Source organism: Rutidosis leptorrhynchoides, unplaced genomic scaffold (genome assembly GCF_046630445.1).
Source record: "Rutidosis leptorrhynchoides isolate AG116_Rl617_1_P2 unplaced genomic scaffold, CSIRO_AGI_Rlap_v1 contig354, whole genome shotgun sequence".
NCBI lineage: Eukaryota > Viridiplantae > Streptophyta > Magnoliopsida > Asterales > Asteraceae > Rutidosis > Rutidosis leptorrhynchoides.
The window spans coordinates 24,181-45,815 of record NW_027266591.1 but is presented as its reverse complement, the minus strand read 5'-3'; the positions used below and the strand labels follow the sequence as shown (position 1 = coordinate 45,815).

Sequence of the window (21,635 nt, the reverse complement as noted above, 5' to 3'; positions counted from 1 at the left end):
CGAACATTATCTTAAAATAAAAAGAACTACGACAATACTATACTGGTATCATTTGAATATCATTCTGAATCATTTAAAAATATTAAAGTTCTCCCATGATAATTTGAATTTTGTCGTAGATCGGTCAAAAATTAATCAACGTTGAGACTATACTTAATATAGAGATATTACGTAGTACTATTATTAAAATTAAAGTATCTATTTAATCAAAAATTAAAGTATTTAAATATGATTGAGTGGATATATATCACTGGAAAATTCATTCATCTTCCCAACTTCCGGACGAAGTTTGTTGCTCAATGTTTTCGTATCGTTTAGAATTAGCACAATTCCAGTTGTAGCAGTTAATTTCTTTGATTGTAACGAAGTGTCAAGCGAGATACTCGATATAGCCACAAGATTTATTATATTATGATAGAATGATCAAGTTAACGTTTTCGATAATATAGAGGTTAGGGTTTTATCTAATAATATTTATCGATAACTAACACGAGTTATTTCCACCATCATTTTCATAATATCTTTTTCCTGTCTTGTTTGAAAAAAAAATATTTTCTTCATTCCATATTAATATTATGTCTACATACATTCATTTTAAAAATCAAAACGAATAATTAATATGAAATGAAGAGAGTAATTTCAGAAAAATAATTGTTACTGTTATGAACACATTTATTTTATGGATATCTATAAAATATTCTTATTCATTATCTTATGTAATCTTTTCTAAACCTATAAATAGATATTTATGTACAAAATACATACACATCATCCTTTATTATTTCCAATATTTTCTTCTGGTTACTTTATCTCTTCTTCATTTGATATGGTTAATTGTTCTTTTTAAGTTACAATCATTTTTTGTTTGTCTTATCGGGTGAGAACACTTTCCTATAAATAGTCTCAAGCCAATCAATCAATAACACAACAAGAACAAATTACATAAAGCAAAGTCGAAAGACAAACTAATCCAAACAAAAACAATGTTGCTTCAGCTAACAATCTCACTCCCACTCTTTCTTCTCCCCCTGATCTTCATCTTCATCTTTGCAAAATCTAAGAAACAATCCACCATCGACGATGGCGTCCCGAAAAGCTATCCGATTATCGGCTCAATTATTCCTTTATTAAAGAACAGAGACAACCTTACTCGATGGACAGCTTCTGTCCTTCAAAGATCTCCGTCCGCCACTTTCTATTTCTACGTACCCGGCTTTCACCAGGTAATGACGGCCAATCCCGCTAACGTACAACACATTCTCAAGACCCGATTCGACAATTATCCGAAAGGCGACGTTTTCCGACATGCCCTCCAGGATTTCCTAGGAAATGGGATCTTTAACGCTGATGGTCAGACATGGAAGTTCCAGAGACAGGTCGCTAGCCACGAATTTAACACTAAATCTTTACGAAAGTTTGTCGAGACCGTCGTGGATACCGAGCTTAATGAAAGATTGATTCCTTTATTCGCCGATGCGGCCAAAAATAATAGAGTTCTTGATCTACAAGATATTCTTCAGCGTTTTGCATTTGACAATATTTGTAAGATTGCTTTCGGTTTCGATCCTGAGTGCTTATTGCCATCTTTGCCGAAATCGGAGTTTGCAGAGGCCTTTGATTATTGTGTAATGGTGTGTACGGAGAGACTCCGGGGACTTTTCCCGATAATTTGGAAGGTTAAACGGTTGCTCAATGTCGGAGATGAGAGACGACTACGCGTCGCTGCAAAAAAGGTACGCACAAAAATATATAGTGGACTAGAGTAAGCATGCTATTAAAATTTAGTAAAGTAAGGGCCGGATAAGGTAGGAATACTTAAAAAAAGAGGTTTTGACTATTTAAACTCCGTAAAAACGATCATTAATATTCAATTGAAGTATTAGTATTTAGTATATCATATATACAAGTAAAATATTTTTATGTGAAATACCATAAAAAATAATTTATGTGATATAATTTGTGACTGCTATATCGTCTTTTAATAGATGTCGTTTTGTATTTTTAATTTTTGTCTAAATATATATTAAATTTTAGATGAATTTAAAAAATTAAAACGTCATATATTTGAAGCCATTTATTTGAAGATATTGGAGGGAGTAATATATATGATTCATAATGTGCATGTGTAATAAGTAAATGAGATAGCTTCTTGAATTCACTGTTACAGGTAAATGATTATGCAAAGCACATGGTGAGGGAAAAATCGAAAGAGCTTAAAGAGAAAAATAGTATTGAGTCAATGGACCTTTTATCAAGATTCTTGACTTCCGGCCATTCAGACGAAGACTTTGTGACGGATGTTGTGATCAGTTTCATAGTAGCCGGCCGAGACACTACGTCGGCGGCATTAACATGGTTTTTTTGGCAAGTATATACCAATCCTCATGTCGAAAAAGAAATCTTGACCGAAATTGGAGAAAAATCCGGTATGCCGATATACGAGGAAGTGAAGGACATGGTTTATACACACGCAGCCTTGTGTGAGACAATGAGATTGTATCCGCCGGTACCGGTCGACTCCAAAGATGCTCAAAACGACGACGTATGGCCAGACGGCACAATAATAAAGAAGGGGTACAGGGCCATGTTTAACATTTATGCAATGGGGAGGATTGAGATGTTGTGGGGCTCGGATTGGGCGGCTTACAAGCCCGAGAGGTGGCTAAAGAAGGCTGAAAATGAGAATGGAGGAGAGAATAAGAAATGGAATTTCGTCGCAAGAGATCAATATACTTATCCGGTTTTCCAGGCAGGGCCTAGGGTTTGTTTGGGGAGGGAGATGGCTTTTTTGCAGATGAAGAGAGTCGTGGCCGGAGTTTTGAACCGGTTTAAGGTTGTCCCGGCGTTTAAAGAAGGCGATGGACCGGAATTTTTTGGACTTTTGACTACCAAGATGAAGAATGGATTTCCTGTTAGGATTGAGGAAAGGACACATTGAAAATCCTTACTTAAGAAATGTCATCTTGTCCGTCGTCGTCGCCGTAGTACAAAAGATAAAAATTACTCCCTCTATTTTGGATGATGTTTTTATCTTTTAAATTTATTGAAAAATTAATATATTTAATAAGTGGAAGTGTGATCTTTTGGGATGAAAAATATGTATACAGAGGTAGTAATATTTACGTATGTACTTTATTTTATTTGAATTGATGAAATGAATTTATGATAATTAAATCAGTTAAAATAATTACAAAATTATATCACTCTAGCTGTCCTGTAAATTATGTCGTCTTCTTAATTTTCCTTTTAAGTTTCAAAGTAAATTAGTTTTTTTTTTTTTTATGATATTCAAAGTAAATTTTTTTTTTGAAATAATTCTAACTTCTAAGTAAATTAGATATGAATTAAATTGATTTGTTGAAATAGCATGGCCTGTCTGGGTGGTTAGGCAATTAACACGTGGAAGGCAGAAAAGCAAGCAATATTATTCAACTACAATTAAGGAGGAGAAAAGGTAATGACACAAGTCTTATTTATGTGACTGGGTTTGGGACCTCTGAAAATTCAAGAAATTAATATGAGAAGCTATACTCAAAATGTTTTTTGAAAATTCAGGTACATACATTTTCATATGTATTTAACATGTCTATTTCTTTCCATAAAAATGTTTTTTTTTTCAAAATAATAATTAAAATAATATAATCAAATGCACGATCTTTGAATACAAAATAGACATGTTAGATATCTGAAATGACGATAAGAAAAAAATACCTACGAAAAATATTTGCTAAGTCAAGTCCAAAAATTTATCATTTTTTTATTGGTTTATTGACTATCATTGACTTTAATTATTCATCCATCTACCCATCTACCTCGAGAATTTCTCCTCTCTCTAGCTCATCATGCATGCATGCATGTATGTATGTATATGAGTTTCATCGTTCATCCCTCGTGTTATTATGATGATTGACATTTGACCTCTTTCCGTTAACGTCGTTAAAAATTGCCTACGTGGCGCGTAGCTGGTTTGTACAAAGATTGCCATAGCTGTGGCCAAGTCTCTTGAACGGCTTCGACGATTACCTCTACACGGCTCGGTTTTCCCTTTCCCCGTCGGCTTATCTTGGTTGGTTTGGCTCGGATTGGTTTATAACACGTCAGCTCGATATTTGCCATGTGGCATCGTTTCGGATAGTTAACGGTGGTATTAGCACCAAGTCGTTAAACGGGCCAAAATTTAAGTGACCACATGTTAATTTTGTTAGTCCACTGACCCACATGAATAAATGGGCTATAGATATGGGATAAATTAATTCGAGCCCGATGAAGTATATATATGTTTGTATCATGTATATGATTATGAACCCATGGAGCCCAAATTTTATTTTTATAAATAAAGGAAGGAAATTTAAATCTCCTTCTCTTTTCTTTTTTTGACAAGAAAGGGAATGTATACTATCTTTTTTGAAAGTTATTAGCTGCTAGTGCTACTAATAAAGAAACTTTATATTAGTACGTGATTGCATACGTCATGAATAAAGATTAGAGCACCATCGATTCAATTTTTTTTTAAATTTTTTTATTTACGATTCTCTCTTCACCTTATCAACAATTGGGTGGGAAGAGAAAAAATTAAAAAAATTATCAACAAAACAACTTCTACACTCCAATATATGAATACTTAATTAATTTTTTTTTATATAATAAATAAAGTTAGATAAATAATAGAAGATAGCTTGTTGAGACCAATAAAATAGAAAAATATGTTCATTATTAAACTCATTTAAAAATAAGAAATTCTATTCATTCACTCTAATGTACTATGAAATTTCTTATAAACTAACGTGTCACATAAAAAACGTAATCTCGTTGGCACATACACATGGTGGAGATTAGATCAATTGATAACTTTTTTTAGTAATATTGAGTTTGGCTTGGAGTGATGAATTTTTTTTTTGAAATTTGTGATTACAGACCGACGACCGTATAAGTCACGGATGACGGATTTTATTTATTCTTTATTTTGATTATTAAAAACTTTATTTGATTATTGGATCATGGTGGGGACATGTCGTAATCGTACACTAATAAAATATGTGAACTGGATTGTATTTTTATCAAAAGTCGAGGGACATGTCGCGATTGAATACTAGATTAAAATAGTGACATACTGTAATTATGTACATCATCATTGATTAATCTCAGTTAAGTTTTTTCGACGTAATTTCAGTTAAGTTAAGACCACACAAATAAATCATATGATCTTGGGTTGGAAAGAGTTCAAAAAAAAAAAAAAAGAGAGAGAGAGATCATATGATCTTGGTTTGGAAAGAGTTTAAAATCTCTTTTTTATAATCAGCAATAAACCGTACAAACGATCAATATTGGCTACACCAATCCAAAACTTACATATTGAAAACAAACTAAAAATAAGGTTGAACTAAAGTAAAATTTTGCTAGACTGAGCTAGCTTATTCTCCTCACTAATATAAACAAAAAAAAAAAAGAATAAAAATCAAACTTCAAACTAAATAGTTACATCTTATCAATCAATAAGCCTGTGCCAATGAAACTTCGATTCTGAGACAACAGTTCAGCTATTAACAATCGACAATTCCCCTCCAACACCACCCTAAAAACCTGAGTGCTTGCTGCCATGAATTCCTCATCTAACCCTATTAGAAATTTGGGGACAAAGTTTTATAGTGTATCATCCAAAATTAAATGATACCGAATTCGTACGTGGGAATAGCTTTGATTGGCACTATGCCACTATGTTTCAGCAAGGCTTACTATAACCGAATCGCATCCTCTAAACTCCGATGTTATAAATAATTATTTTTGTGTATATTAATATTTTTTTTTTAGCTTTTCTAAATATTAGTCGGTAAATCCGTTGGATGGTAAGTCTCTATATTTAAAAATTAATAATTTAAATAATTATTATATATAAAAAATATATAATAATTATTTTTATTAAATATTATTAAATTTATGTAAAATATTATATCATAAAAAAATTATTTTAATTTATATCAGTTATAATTATTTTGATTTGATTTCAAAATCTACAATTCTATTAAATTTAAAATTTATTTTATTTTAAAAATTAATAAACATAGTAAAAGGTAAAGTTAGATATCAAGATTTGATTTTATAATAAAATTTATAATTACATCTAATCGATTTAGTTGTTCCTATTATTTGAAAAATAATATTTGTCCGCTTTAATTAAGAATAGAAAAAAATATAACGGATTTTTATGAGGAATTATAATTTAAAAAAATTAGAAAAAATAAAATATATATTATAATTTAATTAGGAATAATTGCTTCAATAATATGCCCGCTTGAATAAAAAAGAAGAAGATGTTTCCATTTTAATTAGAAATAGAAAAAAAGAATACATGAATTTTATTAGAAATAATTTTTTAAATAATAAATAGAAAATTGATTAGGAATAAAATTATTATATTAAGAAAAAATAATTGGTAGAATATTATTAGAAATCATTATATTTTTATTGTTTTTTGATTTTCTAATTAGAATACGAAAAATAAATAATATCATTGACTTAAAATTATAACTTGATTCCTAATTAAACTCAAAATTCTTAAATACATGTATTAAATTACTATTCGTTAATAAAATGTCATGTGTCGAATGTTAATTTTACAATAAAATTTACGATTAAAACAAATTGAAAAAATCTCTATTATATATAAGATATATCTTCTTCAAGACACTTGGTTATGATCAGAAGATGAACACCATGCAACTCAGAACATGCCACCTCAAATGTTTGTATTCACACAGGAGCTCAATAAATTGGCAAACTTCCATTCCATCCAATTCCAACAAACGATAAACACACAACATTCCTCAAAAAACAAACGATAAACACACAACATTCAACCACCATGTTAGTACTACCACTCTCAATCTCAATTCTGATTCTCATTATCTCAATTATCATCTTCTTCATCACCAATTCAGATCTCATAATGACTACCTCCCAAAATCCTACCCAATAATCGGTTCCTATTTCGCCGCCAAAGCAAATATACACCGGCGTGTGCAGTTTACATCCGATATCCTTCTTAAAACACCCACCGGCACCTTCACCCTGCCTCTATTTTTCGGTTCCCAACAGATCTTTACTGCAAATCCTGCAAATGTTCAGCACATACTTAAGTCCCACTTCCATAACTATGTTAAAGGTTCAACCTTTCATCACATCATGTTTGATTTCCTCGGAAACGGCATCTTTAACGCCGACGGCCAGACCTGGAAGTTCCAGAGACAGGTTTCCAGTCACGCGTTCAACACAAATTCTCTGAAGAATTTCGTCGAACTTGTGGTGGACACTGAGCTTAAGGATCGTTTGATCCCTTTCCTGTCTGCTGCAGCTAAGGATAAGACTGTTATTGACTTGCAAGACATTCTCCAGAGATTTGCGTTTGATAATATTTGCAGGATTGCTTTCGGCTACGATCCTGAGTATCTGGGAACTTGTCTACCCGATGCAGAGTTTGCCAGAGCTTTCGAAGACGCCGTCGTGAAAAGTTCTGAACGATTCAGATCATTTTTCAGCATAACTTGGAAGATTAAGAGATTATTGGGTGTAGGATCTGAGAAACAATTGAAGAAATCAGTCTCTCAAGTTCGGGAAATTGCCAAGAAGATTGTGAGGGAAAAGAAATTGGAGCTGAAGAAGAATTCATCTAGCCAATCCATTGACCTCCTGTCAAGATTCTTGACTTCAGGTCACGCCGACGAGGACTTTGTGACGGATATAGTCATTAGCTTTATCCTCGCCGGTCGTGACACGACGTCGGCGGCACTTACCTGGTTCTTCTGGCTGCTCGACAAAAACCCACTCGTCGAAAACGAAATACTAAACGAATTGAACGAATTAGACGCAAAAAGCTCCCAACTTTCCGTTTACGATGAAGCTAAACTCATGGTTTACGGCCACTCGGCGATTTGCGAAGCTATAAGGCTGTACCCACCGGTTCCGGTTGACGGCAAACGGGCAGTGGAAGCCGATGTGTTACCAGATGGGACACGTGTGAAGAAAGGGGCATTAGTGTCATATCATCCTTTTGCAATGGGGAGGATGGAGAATATTTGGGGATCGGATTGCCGGGATTTTAAGCCGGAGAGGTGGCTGGAAGCGAAGGAGAGTGGCGGTGGTGATGGTGAAGGTGGAAAATGGAATTTCCTAGCGAGAGATTCGTATACTTTCTCAGCTTTCCAGGCAGGGCCTAGGATTTGTTTAGGGAAGGAAATGGCATTCTTGCAAATGAAGAGGGTGATGGCTGGTGTCTTACGGCGGTTTCGGGTGGTTTCGGCTATTCCGGAAGGGGTTGAACCGGAGTTTGTTGTTAATATGACTGGTAAGATGAAAGGTGGGTTTCCGGTCAGGATTGAAGAGAGGAATACATGATGAGAATAGTGATTATATTATTATTATTGTCCATCTTGTAAAGTAAAGAAATAAAACTGTTCATACGTTCTGATTCGTTTTTTGCCTACATACAAACAAACAGAGGTTCCGAATTGTAGGATTGTTTAAGACAATTTCGAGTTGTGTAGGCTTGTGTAACAGCTCACCGAGTTGTAGGCTAGTCTACTGTTTCCCGAGATAATCAGAGCTTCCGAGTTTACCATACGCTACTGACCGACGTATGTATAGCTCAGCACCATATTCTCATGTACTCTGGCAACCCCTCGATAGCCGTCGTATCCCATCTATTATAGAATAACTAAATTAATTGACACTAATTTCTACATTTACACTTGGTAAATACTACAGTACTATATGTACTATCGCATAAATGGCTTTCTATTATTACATTTGTTAGCTGTTGAAGACATGTCGTCCAATGTTGTAGTCAAAGTCGCATACTTGGCCACATTTATTCTCCGCCTGGAATATTGTCGGTCTGATACACTTCCGAGTTCCGACAGGATAGAAATAATTTTCCGTTAACTTATCTAATGGAAACGGCAGCTTTTCCTTGCACCAGCTGTTTCATTTCATCAACCTTTAATAAATGGTTTAATACTTGGCCACTTGGCTTAATTTAGTAGGATGTTTTTCACTAAAATTTTAGGCTTCTTCTAAAATCTAAACCATCTTACCCATATATATATATATATAGATAGATAGATATGAAGCTTCATATGATTAAACTTACAAGCCCTTGGAACATCTTCGGATACATTAATGTCAAAAACTTGCCATTTTTTTTGTCTATGAGTATAATATTAAGGTCTAGCTAATATTTATCATGAAATGCTAGTAAATGTTTATTTTTTGGAAATGCTAGTAAATGTTAATGTGGACTTTGTATGTACATGTAAAAATAAAATCCATATGCATTACACCAGAGAACTCAACCTGCACACACTCAAATCAGAGGAGAAAACAACTTACAGTAGACCATATCATCAACTATCAATACATATTTTTGTCACATAATCGGAAAGAAAACTCAACTCACATTTGTTCATCCCACAAAAACATAGCAACATTCACTCTAATTACCCCATGACATTCGAAAACTACAACCAAAATCTCAGGAGAACCGTAATTCCGTACTCAAATCATTCCAAACCGATGAAAAAGAACAAGGATATGCACAACACTGAAAATACCAAACAGATACATCCTTTTTCATTTTTCTTTTCGATTTTTCTTTTTCACATGATTTTCATGAATCCAACAGCAGACATACCCGAGGGACAGAGAAAAATAATAAACTGAAGGGACAATGAATCAGAGATCGCCCAAAAATTAGGACGAAACAAGACGAACAAAACCGAAGGGACCGTAACTAACATAATCGAAGGGACATATTTTAACCGAAGGGACAAGAGACAGTTTAATTCATTCTTCGAGACCAAAATAAAATATTAACAACATTTCTTTGGAGTTGGGAGGATGAATAGCAGAAGTCCTCATTTACTGCCTTAGCCAGGATGCGGCGCGGTGGATGATAAAATAATGAAGGTATGGCCATCTAGGGGATGAGCTTTCAAATACAATCCTATTTCTTTCGAGTCAAAGCGTCCATGAGGCCGCACCAAACAAGATGAGGAGAAAGGATTTTTTAAATTTACCACAACCGAGATATGCCCATTTGTAGAGAAATTCTGCACCCGAACTAGGCATTGTGTAACATGACAAATCACGCCTTAATCTGATGGGGGAAATACTCATGTTACATGTTTGGGCTAAAACAACTTACACACAAGTACACGTGTCGCCTCAAGTAGTAATGGGACTGTGAAGTCCGATTATCGATCTCAAGAAATCGTAGAGTAAATGAACCAAGTACCAGATATTGAAATTCGGCTATTGTCCAAACAAAATCCAATTATGAGAGTTAATTTTAAACTAAGACAATGTAAACAAAATAGCAAGATGTAAACAATTAATGGTGGAAATCTAGAGTTTTGTGAATCCACGTTTACAATACTCGATGCATGATTAATTATGTCAATTCCAAGCTCTTGATTTCTAATTTTACTACCCAATACCCACAATTGTTCATAAGTGTCTTCCGACCCTTGTCTTATGCCCCTAATTAGGATTAAATGACCATATCTTCCGAATGTGTTCAAACTAATCCTAATTGCATTAAGTTCTCAATTCGTGTCTACGCTAGGTTAATTGGTCGACTAGCTATATTCCTACCTTCGTCGACAAATCAAACAAAAGTTCAATCAATTATTTGTTAAACAAGTTCTAATCTCAATCTCACTATTCCTAGGTTTTGATTAAGATAACCATTCATTCAATTTGATGATCAAGCAAATTAAAGCATTAAGAACAATTTAACAAAAGTAAAAATCATGAATCAATTAAAAGGAATGACAATTAATCTCAAAACATCTTATATTATAAACGCTTCATCAACTCTAGAAAGGAAATTAGTTCATGCTAGAATCCATAAAACAAGCATACAAGGTTAGAGACATAAAGAAGATCAAAGAAAATAACCTAAGAGCTTCGATTGTCACAATCTCCGTGCTTGAATGTTGACGAAAAGATCCTTAGAATAAAACTTATGTATCTGAATGTATTACAAATAATAGGGTTTTGATATTTATAGCTACAAGGTTTTAAGTGCTAAAAACGAGTCCTAAAAAAACTAGAAAAACTTGTCGTCGAGTCCACGCATAACCCCACGCATATGCGTGGATTTTAATTTTTATGCCGTCAGCTGTCCCACGGATATGCGCAAGTTCCACGCATAATGCATGGAACTTTCTAGTCTGCCACGCATATGCGTGGAGTTATGCGTGGGTCTTGAATCTTCAGTCCATGCACGCATAATCCATTAAGTCCAAATGCACTTCAAACCTTCAAAAATGCACCTCAAACCTTCAAAAATAACCCTAAAACCTGCGTTTGCAACTCGAAAAGAAAATACAAACATAAAATCTAATAAATAAAGAAAACTACTTAAAAGCCGGCACTATATGTACAAGAACGAACAAAGCGATGACAAAATCGGAGCGTTAATGATAATGTTTTTAGGCGTTATCAAATACCCCCACACCCGAACTTTGCTCGTCCTCGAGCAAAATAGTGAGAAACAAAAAAAAGAAAACAAGCAAGAATGATAAGAGTGGGCATCGATAAAACCTCAATGAGGGAAAAGACTTACCAAAAATATTCATTAAGCATCCCTTATCACAAATGCGACTCGTGCAAATCTATCTAAACATGAAATACAACCTAAAACAACCTAAAACATGTATGGAAACGTAGTCATCATCAAGTCATCGAAACCTCGTTATTGTGCAATGCAAGCATGACATATATGCTAGCTAATCCTCAATCATGCATCATGAAAAAGTGAACTCCTAATTGAAATCACGATATGAATTAGATGAACACTTAATCTCTCAATATTCAATTCTTTCAATTCGCTCACAACTCACAAGAGATTATTCTTTTTCCTCACGCACTCGTGCACTCAACATTTATTTCGGTAAAAGTGTTCATCCCTGCACAAAAGTTCCAGTATATCGACATAAAATTCGAGTTATGCAATGTTCATGAGGATGCCAAATGCTAGTCTTTCATCACAATTTCTACTAATGCAGCAATGCAATCATAAGATCAAGAAGGTCTTTGGCTTTCGGTTGTAACGTAGGGTCAAGTGTTTGGATAAATTTGGCTTTTTGCAGTGTAAGGTCTTAACATCTTATGTGCCACACTCATCACAACCCATTGATGCCCTAATTACAAACTTTAGATTTCCAAAACAACCTATACAAATGACTACCCTTCACTCAAAGAGAACCTATACTACCCAAAATTCCTCAAATTAGACCATGCCAATACTTTATAAGAACATAATTATTAAGCTCTTTATTTACATTTTTTTTCTCTTTTTTTTTTTCTTTTTTGTTGTATTTTCGGATTTTTTTTAGAGCTTAGTAATTTAATACAATAATTTTCACGAGCATGTCAAGATCTTTTCTTTATTCTATCCACATACATAACAAACCCCCAAATTATACTCTCAATAACGCATAAGACATTAAAACAAGGACGTTGGTTAGTACATAGAGAGAGATTTTGGTTTGTAATAAGGTAGTCAAAGAAGTGGTTAGGCTCAAAGTGGTTTCGCTAAAGATCACGTATAGGGTGGCTTTTGTAATAAGTAGCCCAAACCTAATTGCCTTCTATCACATCCTAAGATCGTATTAACTCAAATATCATTTCAAAAGAAATTCAGACACATTTTGCATTCAACTCATGAGAAATCCCAATTTTCAAGATTTTAATGAGATAAAGCATCGACTTTTTCAAAGCAGAACTCAAACTTTATATCTCAATCCTACTCCATAAGCACAGTTGCATCATAGCATGAAATTAGTTCAGTTTCAACAATCATCTAATACACTCATGCATCATAACTATCATTTCTTTCTTATTCAAGTTCAGTACATTGCATGTCAAACGATACCATCAACTTCTTAACTCAAACCACATTCCACACATACGACTCAAACACATAAACACACAAAATGCAAACTAAACTAAATTAAATACAAAAATGAATTAGTACAACTAACCTTGAAGCCAGTCACTGACTGGGACTAGCTCCCCGTTGTTGGAAATACTCCTCTAGTTCATAAGGAGCCTGAAGAGGACTCACGGCTGTACGCTCCTCGTCGGTTCGTGCCCGGAAGAGAGTCTCGAGTTTAGCCATGTTGTAGTAAGAATGTTGTCCGAGGTAACCGGAATAGGTTATGCTCTCCGCAACATAAAATTGTCCTTATGGAGGAGCAACCCCTTGGGAAGAAGCAGCCCCATGCACCGGTTGATCGGCTCATCATCACCCTCAACATAATCTTCAACATTATGTGCACTCGAAGGCCCTGCTTGAGGCATCCCTTTACACAAATATAGTTTAAGATCTTGGGTTATCAAGTTGTCATTCCGTTGCTCCTATACCTCCTTACTACGATAAAGAGCCGTAACTAACCCTCCGAAACCAACGTTCTTCCCACTGGGCATTTGCATGATCTCCCTGCGAATGAGTCGGCCCACGTCTATGGATCGTCCTGTAAGAAGGCAATAAACAACCTCGGCTTGGTCCTTTTGGACCTCGCTCTCGTTAGAACACGGCATGAACCGAGACACAGCAATGCGACGAAGCAATTTAGGAATATCTTTAAAAGAAGATGTTTTTATCCACTTTCGTTCACCACCCAAAACTTTCCAGTTATTGTCCTCAACTTTTGCACAAAGTTCCTCAGCAAGCTCATCCCAACTTATCACTAGCCTATGTAAGTCATCATCACTGTTGAAATTTTCAACATCAAGGATAGAATTAATGCTCCTACGATCATAGCTAACCGATGTCCCTCGAATCGATACTTCGCTACGTTGGCTCTCAGGATTTAGGTTAGCGTAGAATTCGCATACCATTGTGAAGTTTACCGATCCTTCCTTATCATAGACCCAATCCCAATTTTGATTAGCAAAAATAGCATTGATGGCAGCATAGTTCTGGACATCATTCCCCACATCCTTCTCTACGATAAGCCTCCTCTTCATAAGAACCTTGAATCGATTCTTGGCATCTTCGTTGACGAATCGACCTGTGCCTCCTTGGCGAGAAGTAGAGGCGGCGGTAGTCTTTGCACGAGCCATTCTTATTCCTTTAGACAATAGACAATCAAACACACAAACCAACCAACCACAAGCAACAATATCCATTAATATATAATCCCGAATTCTCAGCTACAACCTAAGTCGAATTTCAACAAAATTAAAGCTTTGAATTGAAGATATAACCAATACAAACCGAGAGGAAGCTAGTGAACGAATCAATTGACGGTGGTTCTGGCAAGAAAGATCACGACAGAGATCGTGAACAGTGCCATAGGTGGTTGACGGAAGAGATGGTGACGAACGACGACTTAATTTTGGTGGAGCAGGTCGACGGGAGTGGAGTTAGAGCGAGAGAGGTCGAGCTGTGTGTACGCGTGAATGGGAGAAGCGGGGAAGAAGAAGGAAATTAGGGTTTTAATCCCATTCTGAAGTGAAATGACCATCTTACCCCTGCAGCTCCTTGTGTCCACGCATATGCGTAGAAAACACGCATGATGCCTGGGTCGTTCTGGTCCGCCACGCATAATCCCATACATATGCGTGGATTTTGCCCGTCCTCAATCAGCTGTCCCACGCATATGCGTAGGTTCTACGTATTATGCGTGGGACTTTCTGCCTTTCCACGCATAACGCCACGCTTATGTGTGGCTCCGTCAAATAGCAGTCTTTCCACGCATAATGCCACACATATGCGTAGGTTATGCTTGGCCTCACCGAAAATCTATAAGTTTCTACAAAACTTCAAAACAACCGGTTAGTAATACCTATTCAAAACCAAAAATAAAACATAATAAGAAAGGAAAAAAAGCAAAAACAAGAACAAAAGATAGGTTGCCTCCTATCCAGTGTTTGGTTTAACGTCTTTACAACTCGACGAGATTGGGCATTTACTCAGCTAAAGTGACCGAAGTCTCGAGTTTATCGAAACCTCCGCCAAGATAAAGCTTAAGTCGCTGCCCGTTTACCATGAATGTGCGTTCCGATTACGGTTCTTGTACTTCAACCGCACCATGATCCTTAGTCGTGATCACTTTGAATGGTCTGGACCACTTAGATTTCAACTTACCTAGAAAGAGCTTCAGCCGAGAATTTACAAGTAACACTAATTGATCTGGTTCAAAATTGCGGATGATAATGCGCTTATCATGCCACCGCTTCGTTTTCTCCTTGTAGAGTTTAGCATTCTGATAAGACTGATCGCGAAACTCCTCCAACTCATTGAGTTGTAGGAGCTGTTTTTCGTCGGCTGCTCCTAGATCCATGTTGAGCTTCTTGATTGCCCAATAAATCTTGTGCTCCAACTAAACCGGTAAGTGACATGCCTTACCAAACACCAACCGATATGGTGACATACCGATATGTGTTTTAAAGGCAGTTCTGTATGCCCATAATGCATCATCTAACTTCATGGACCAATCCTTCTGAGTAGTACTAACAGCTTTCTCCAGAATGCGCTTGATTTCCCTGTTAGACACTTCAACCTGTCCACTACTTTAGCATCATTTGTTTTAAGTGCAACTGCCTACACCCATTTAGACACATAATCAACAATAATAAGAATGTATTGGTTTCCTTGAGATGGAATGAAAGGCCCCATAAAGTCTGATCCCCAAACATCAAAAATTTCGATCTCAAGGATAAAATTTAAGGACATTTCATTCCGTTTGAAATATTACCTATTCTTTGGCACCTGTCACATCTCTGCACAAAAGCATGTGCATCCTTGAATAAAGAGGGCCACCAGAAACCACATTGAAGCACCTTTGTCGCCATCTTGTGTCCTCCAGAGTGTCCACCATACGGTGTAGAATGACAATGGTATATTGTACTATCAAACTCCTCCTCTGAGACACACCGTCTAAGTAGTTGGTCACCGCATCTCCTCAGCAAGATGGGGCCATCCCAAAGGTAACTCATGCAATCATGGAGAAACTTTTTCTTTTGTTGGTTAGACAAATCAAAGGGCAGTATACCACCTGCGACGTAGTTCGCATAGTCTGCGAACCACGATGAAGAATTGACTACGAGCACTTGCTCGTCCGAAAAGACATCATTGATTTCTAGCTTGTCCTGTTCAACCTCACCGTTTTCTAGCCGAGAGAGATGGTCGGCTATTTGGTTTTCTGTCCCCTTTCGGTCTTTTATCTCCAGATCAAATTCCTGGAGAAGCAAGACCCACCTGATTAACCTTGGCTTTACGTCCTTCTTCTCCATCAGGTAGCAAATTGCAGCGTGGTCGGTGTATACTAACACCTTTGTATTAACCAAGTAAGCCCTGAACTTCTCAAATGCAAACACTACAGCTAGCAACTCTTTCTCAGTAGTTGTGTAATTTACCTGTGCTCCGTTAAGAGTTTTGCTAGCGTAGTAGATCGAGTTGAACACCTTGTCCTTCCGCTGTCCAAGCACAGCTCCTACTGCATAGTCACTAGCATCACACATAATCTCAAAAGGTAAAGTCCAGTCAGGAGCAACAATAACAAGAGCATAAATTAATCTCTTTTTCAGTTCATCAAAAGCAATCATGCATGCCTCATCAAATTTAAATTTTACATCTTTTTTTAAGAGATAGCACAATGGTTTAGAAATTTTAGAAAATTCCTTGATGAATCTCCTATAGAAGCCTGCATGCCCTAAAAAATTTCCAACTCTTTTCACAGTTTTAGGTGGTGACAATTTTTTAATGATTTCAATTTTTGCCTTATCCACAGAAATACCTTTTATAGAGACAGAGTGACCCAATACTATACCTTCCTCCACTATGAAATGATATTTTTTCCAGTTTAAAACCAGGTTAGTCTCTTCATAGCGGGCGAGAACCAACTTCAAATGAGCGAGACACTGATCGAAATTATCACCATGGACTGAAAAATCATCCATAAATACCTCCATGATTTTTTCGACCATGTCAGAGAAAATCGCTAACATGCACTGTTGAAAGGTGGCGGGTGCAGTGCAAAGACCAAAAGAAAGCCTTCTGAAAGCAAAGGTCTCGTAAGGGCAAGTGAAGTTGGTTTTCTCCTGATCCTCGAGAACAATAGGTACCTGATTAAAACCAAAAAAATCATCTAGCAAGCATAAATATTTCTTGCCCGCTAGCTTGTCAAGCATCTAATCAATAAAAGGTAAAGGAAAATGATCCTTCCTAGTAGCCTTATTCAGCCTTCTATAGTACATCCACACCCTAATCCTGATCACTGTTAGGATTAGCTCATTATTCTCATTCCTAACTACAGTCATGCCACCCTTTTTAAGAACACAATGCACATGACTTACCCACTCACTATCAGAAATAGGATAGATAATACATGCGTCAAGCCACTTGATGATCTCACTCCTCACATTTTCTTGCATAATGGGATTTAAACGCCTTTGATGATCAATATAAGGTTTAAACCCATCCTCGATCTTTATTTTGTGGGTACAGAATGAGGGATTGATTCTCTTGACATCGGCCAGCCGATGGCTCCTTTGTGTTCTCGAAGGACTCTCAATAACTTGTCTTCCTGAAATTGTATTAGTATCGCGGAAATAATAATAGGTAACGTCTCAGATACACCTAAAAAGGCATACTTGAGATGTTTCGATAACTGCTTAAGCTCTAAGACAGGTGGTTCCTCTATAGAAGGTTTAGGAGCTTTGTGACACTTGTAACCTAATTCAAGGGGCACATTGTTCATCAAGCTCCTATATTTTAGATCCACAACATTCAACAGATTGACAAAAGAAGCAACGTCAGGATCCTCTTGATCCTCCTCGGAAATAAAAGCCAATTCAAGAGGATCCTTCGGGTGAGTTTTGAGACACTTACCTTTGACATTCCGAACAAGTGCAGTGATCATTGAACATTCCTCTAGATGGTTTGGATATTTCATGGTTTTGTAGATATTGAAGACAATCTGCTCATCATTCAACCATATCGTAATGTCCCCTTCATCAACATGGAATATGGTACGGCCAGTCCTTAGGTTAGGTCTCCCTAGAATTAGGGCAACATTTTGATCGGCCTCGTAATCTAACACCACGAAATCTGCAGGAAAAATAAAAGTACCAACTTGCACCAAAACATCCTCCAAAATTCCCTCAGGGCGAACAATGGATTAGTCAACTAATTATAGCATTATTGTGGTATCACTATACTCGCCCAAGCCCAATTTTTCAAATATATACAACGACATAAGGTTAATGCTAGCTCCTAAATCACATAATGACCTTGTGAAAGACAAATTATCGATCTTGCATGAGATAGTAAAACTACCCGGTGAATTAAGCTTAGGCGGTAATTCGTTTTGCACAATATCCGAACAATTTTCACTTAAAGCAATTTTTCTTGGTCAAGAAATTTCCTCTTCTTGCTTATCATGTCCTTTATGAATTTAGCATAGTCCGGCATCTCCTCAATAATATCAATCAAGGGAATATTAACGTGGACTTGTCTAAGCAAGTTGAGGAATTCTTGAACTTACCGTCCTCTTTAGGTTTTTGCAACCTGGCCGGATATGGGACCGGTAGCACATCCTGCCTGACCGGTCGTTCAGCTTCTTCCTCTTCTCGACCTGCACCTGTTCACCTGTCTCTTTTTCAGGAATCTCCTGTTCATGAAACACTTTTTCATTGTTAGAAACTAAAACAGGTGGAGAATTTACCTCTTTGCCGCTACGCAGAGTTATAGCCTGACATTTCTCGTTCTTCTTATCCTCGAGATTCTCTTCAGTATTTCCAGGCAAAGTACCAGGTTGTCTCCCACTAATCTGAAGAGACAGCTGCCCTACTTGATTATCCAGATTCTTTATGGAAGCTCCATAAGTGGCCTCAGTTCGGGCCATAAAGGACATCATCATCTCCTTAAGCTCATCATTAGTGGTCTCCTTCCTTGCCTGAGGTGGAGGATTGTTCGGCCTAGGAGCCCGATAACCTAGCGGGACTTGTGGCCTTTGAAATGAAGGTTGACCAACGGAGGCTTGTTGATTTCTCCACTCAAAATGTGGGTAGTTCTTCCATCCCTCGTTGTACGTATTAGAGTAGGGGTTAATGTCCTCCTTACGTACATATCCCATGTAGTTCACATCCTCTATATTAGGGCAATAATTGTCTGCATGATCTCCCCCACTCACGTTGCAAACTATAGGTACGAAAGCAACATCATTTACATTTCCTTTATTTGCTTGTCCTAAATCCTTGACGTGCTTGGCTAGCAGTTCCATCTGAGTAGCCAAAGACATTATGGGATCTACTTCTACAAGTCCCGCAACCTTCTTCGGAGCCTCCCTTGCATTAGTCCATGAATTGGACGTCATAATATCCAACAGAGCATATCCTGCAGTATAAGGTTTAGACACAAAAGAGCCATTTGATGCTACGTCTATTAAGGGCCTAATAGACGAATCCAACCTATTGTAGAAAGATGACAACACAATCTCTTTAGGTACCCCATGATGTGGGTACTTTCTCAGAAGCTCTTTAAATCTCTCCCAAGCTTCATGTAAACTCTCAAATGATTGTTGAGAAAATGACAAGATCTGGTTTTTCAACTTGTTAGTCTTAGCTGGAGGAAAGAATTTATTTAGAAATTTTCTTGCTAAATCATCCCATCTAGTTTTTGAATTAGCAGGCAAAGAATTAAGCCACATTTTAGATCGATCCATCAAGGAGAACGGAAATAATCTCAGGCGGAGGGCATCATCGGTCATCCTGTTCCACTTGAAAGAATTGCAGATACTAAAAAAGTTAGAGAGGTGGACAGTTGGGTCTTCTGATGGGTGTCCACTAAAAATACTTGCATTCTGAAGCATGGTGATCATGATAGGCTTGATCTCGAAATTGTTAACATCCATTGCTGGGCAAACAATGCTCGAGGCGAGCCTGTCGATTTTAAATGCCTGCATCGGTTGTTCTTGGCCGGCCATAGGAATTGGTCTTGCACGATTCTCTCTTGTCCTCTATGAAAAGTCCTTTCGAGTTCAAGTGGTTCTACTAGATTTCCTTTCTGAAAAAACTCCAAAGAACACTGTTACACAGCACTGTTCTACAAAAAAAATTGACAAAAAGTAAAACGACAGAAATTAAAAACAAAAGTCTGAGCCAATAAAAATCCCTACTTTTAATATCAGTTCAGATCCTAACGCACGATTCCTCGGCAACGGCACCAAAAACTGCCACGCATAATCCCACGCATATGCGTGGAGTTATGCGTGGGTCTTGAATCTTCAGTCCACGCATATGCGTGGATTCTGCGTGACTTCAACCAACTTCAATTTTTCTTTAAGTCCTTGAAATGCGATGACGATTCCATTAAGTCCAAATGCACTTCAAACCTTCGAAAATAACCTTAAAACCTGCGTTCACAACACGAAAAGAAAATACAAACGTAAAATCTATAAATGAAGAAAACTACCTAAAAGCCGACACTATATGTACAAGAACGAACAAAGCGATGATAAAATCGGAGCGTTAATGATAACGTTTTTAGGCGTTATCATTACACAATCCACGTTGCCTAACGCGCCATCACTTACACATGCAAATCACTCTTTGACACGAAAAATTTCTGAACCCATAAAAAATTTAATTACATTACTATACCCTATAAAAAAATAACGATTTTTTTAAATTTTTTTTAATAGTTAATTAGAACTATCACAATGTTTGAGATTATTTTTCGGATGAAAAGTAAATAATTACCACCAACCGTAGGCAATTTACCAACTTGAAGAAACATTAATCTTTCCAACAACATAAAATCAAATCAAATCAAAGTTTCATAATGCTATCCTCTTTTTCTTTTTTTCTTCTTTTGTTATTTAGAAATGCTATCAGCACACTACAATCAAAACCAGGTCCCAATTTTGATGATTTAGAATTTTTGTAACTGTACCGAAGATGCTCTAATTAAGTGCTAACTGTGCTCAATATAATCTTGCTGACCTTTGGAGATCCACTAAGCAAGTAATTCTCCACTTCTCCTTCGTGAGAAATATGACGACGACGACCCTTTTTTTACTCCATGAAAGCACTTCCAGATAATTAAAAGACATAACTTACATTTCATTTTGGAGTCTATAAGCAAATAGAGAAAGAACCTCCTTAACATGTACAGTGATTTTGCGGGACTGAGCTCTTTAAAAAGATTGACAAAGGTGAGCAAAATAGTCATCCTTCTGGTCCTTGGAAAGATTTTTAATGGATTTATACCTCATGGTGTGGAAAATCTGCGGAGTGAAGCCTTGGCAGAATTTCCTATTGATAAAATAAATTAATCTACATCTTATCCAAATTCTAATTTGAAGAATGAGAGTCTAGGAGCAAGAAGTATCTCCTGCTGTGTACATTCTTTGCACCATGGAAACCTCACATTTGATAATTTCAAGTTCAGTATATTATATAGAGGCTGAGGAGCCGATATTATAAACTTAGTACTACATAGCAAGGACTTGGTAATTGCTTAACTCCAGATCCTCCAAACTAACCAGCTTGAGAACGGATCAAAGGATGTCCATGAGGAAAATTAATCTCGGTAAAAATAATACACCGTTGATATGCAAAATGTCTTT

General features: G+C 36.6%; 1 protein-coding gene, 1 non-coding gene and 1 pseudogene across 2 annotated transcripts; all 3 read left to right on the top strand.

The window, feature by feature from the left end:
* Nucleotides 1-983: 983 nt before the first annotated feature.
* On the top strand, nt 984-2,938 carry LOC139883103 (cytochrome P450 94A2-like). Its single transcript, XM_071867325.1, has 2 exons — nt 984-1,733; nt 2,168-2,938. The coding sequence occupies exons 1-2, from the start codon at nt 984-986 to the stop codon at nt 2,936-2,938; spliced, it is 1,521 nt and encodes a 506-aa protein (XP_071723426.1).
* Nucleotides 2,939-6,859: 3,921 nt separating this feature from the next.
* LOC139883104 (cytochrome P450 94A2-like) lies at nt 6,860-8,388 on the top strand (annotated as a pseudogene).
* Nucleotides 8,389-19,512: 11,124 nt separating this feature from the next.
* LOC139883105 (small nucleolar RNA R71) lies at nt 19,513-19,619 on the top strand. Its single transcript, XR_011771831.1, has one exon. It is a non-coding gene; the product is annotated as a small nucleolar RNA R71 (small nucleolar RNA).
* Nucleotides 19,620-21,635: the final 2,016 nt, after the last annotated feature.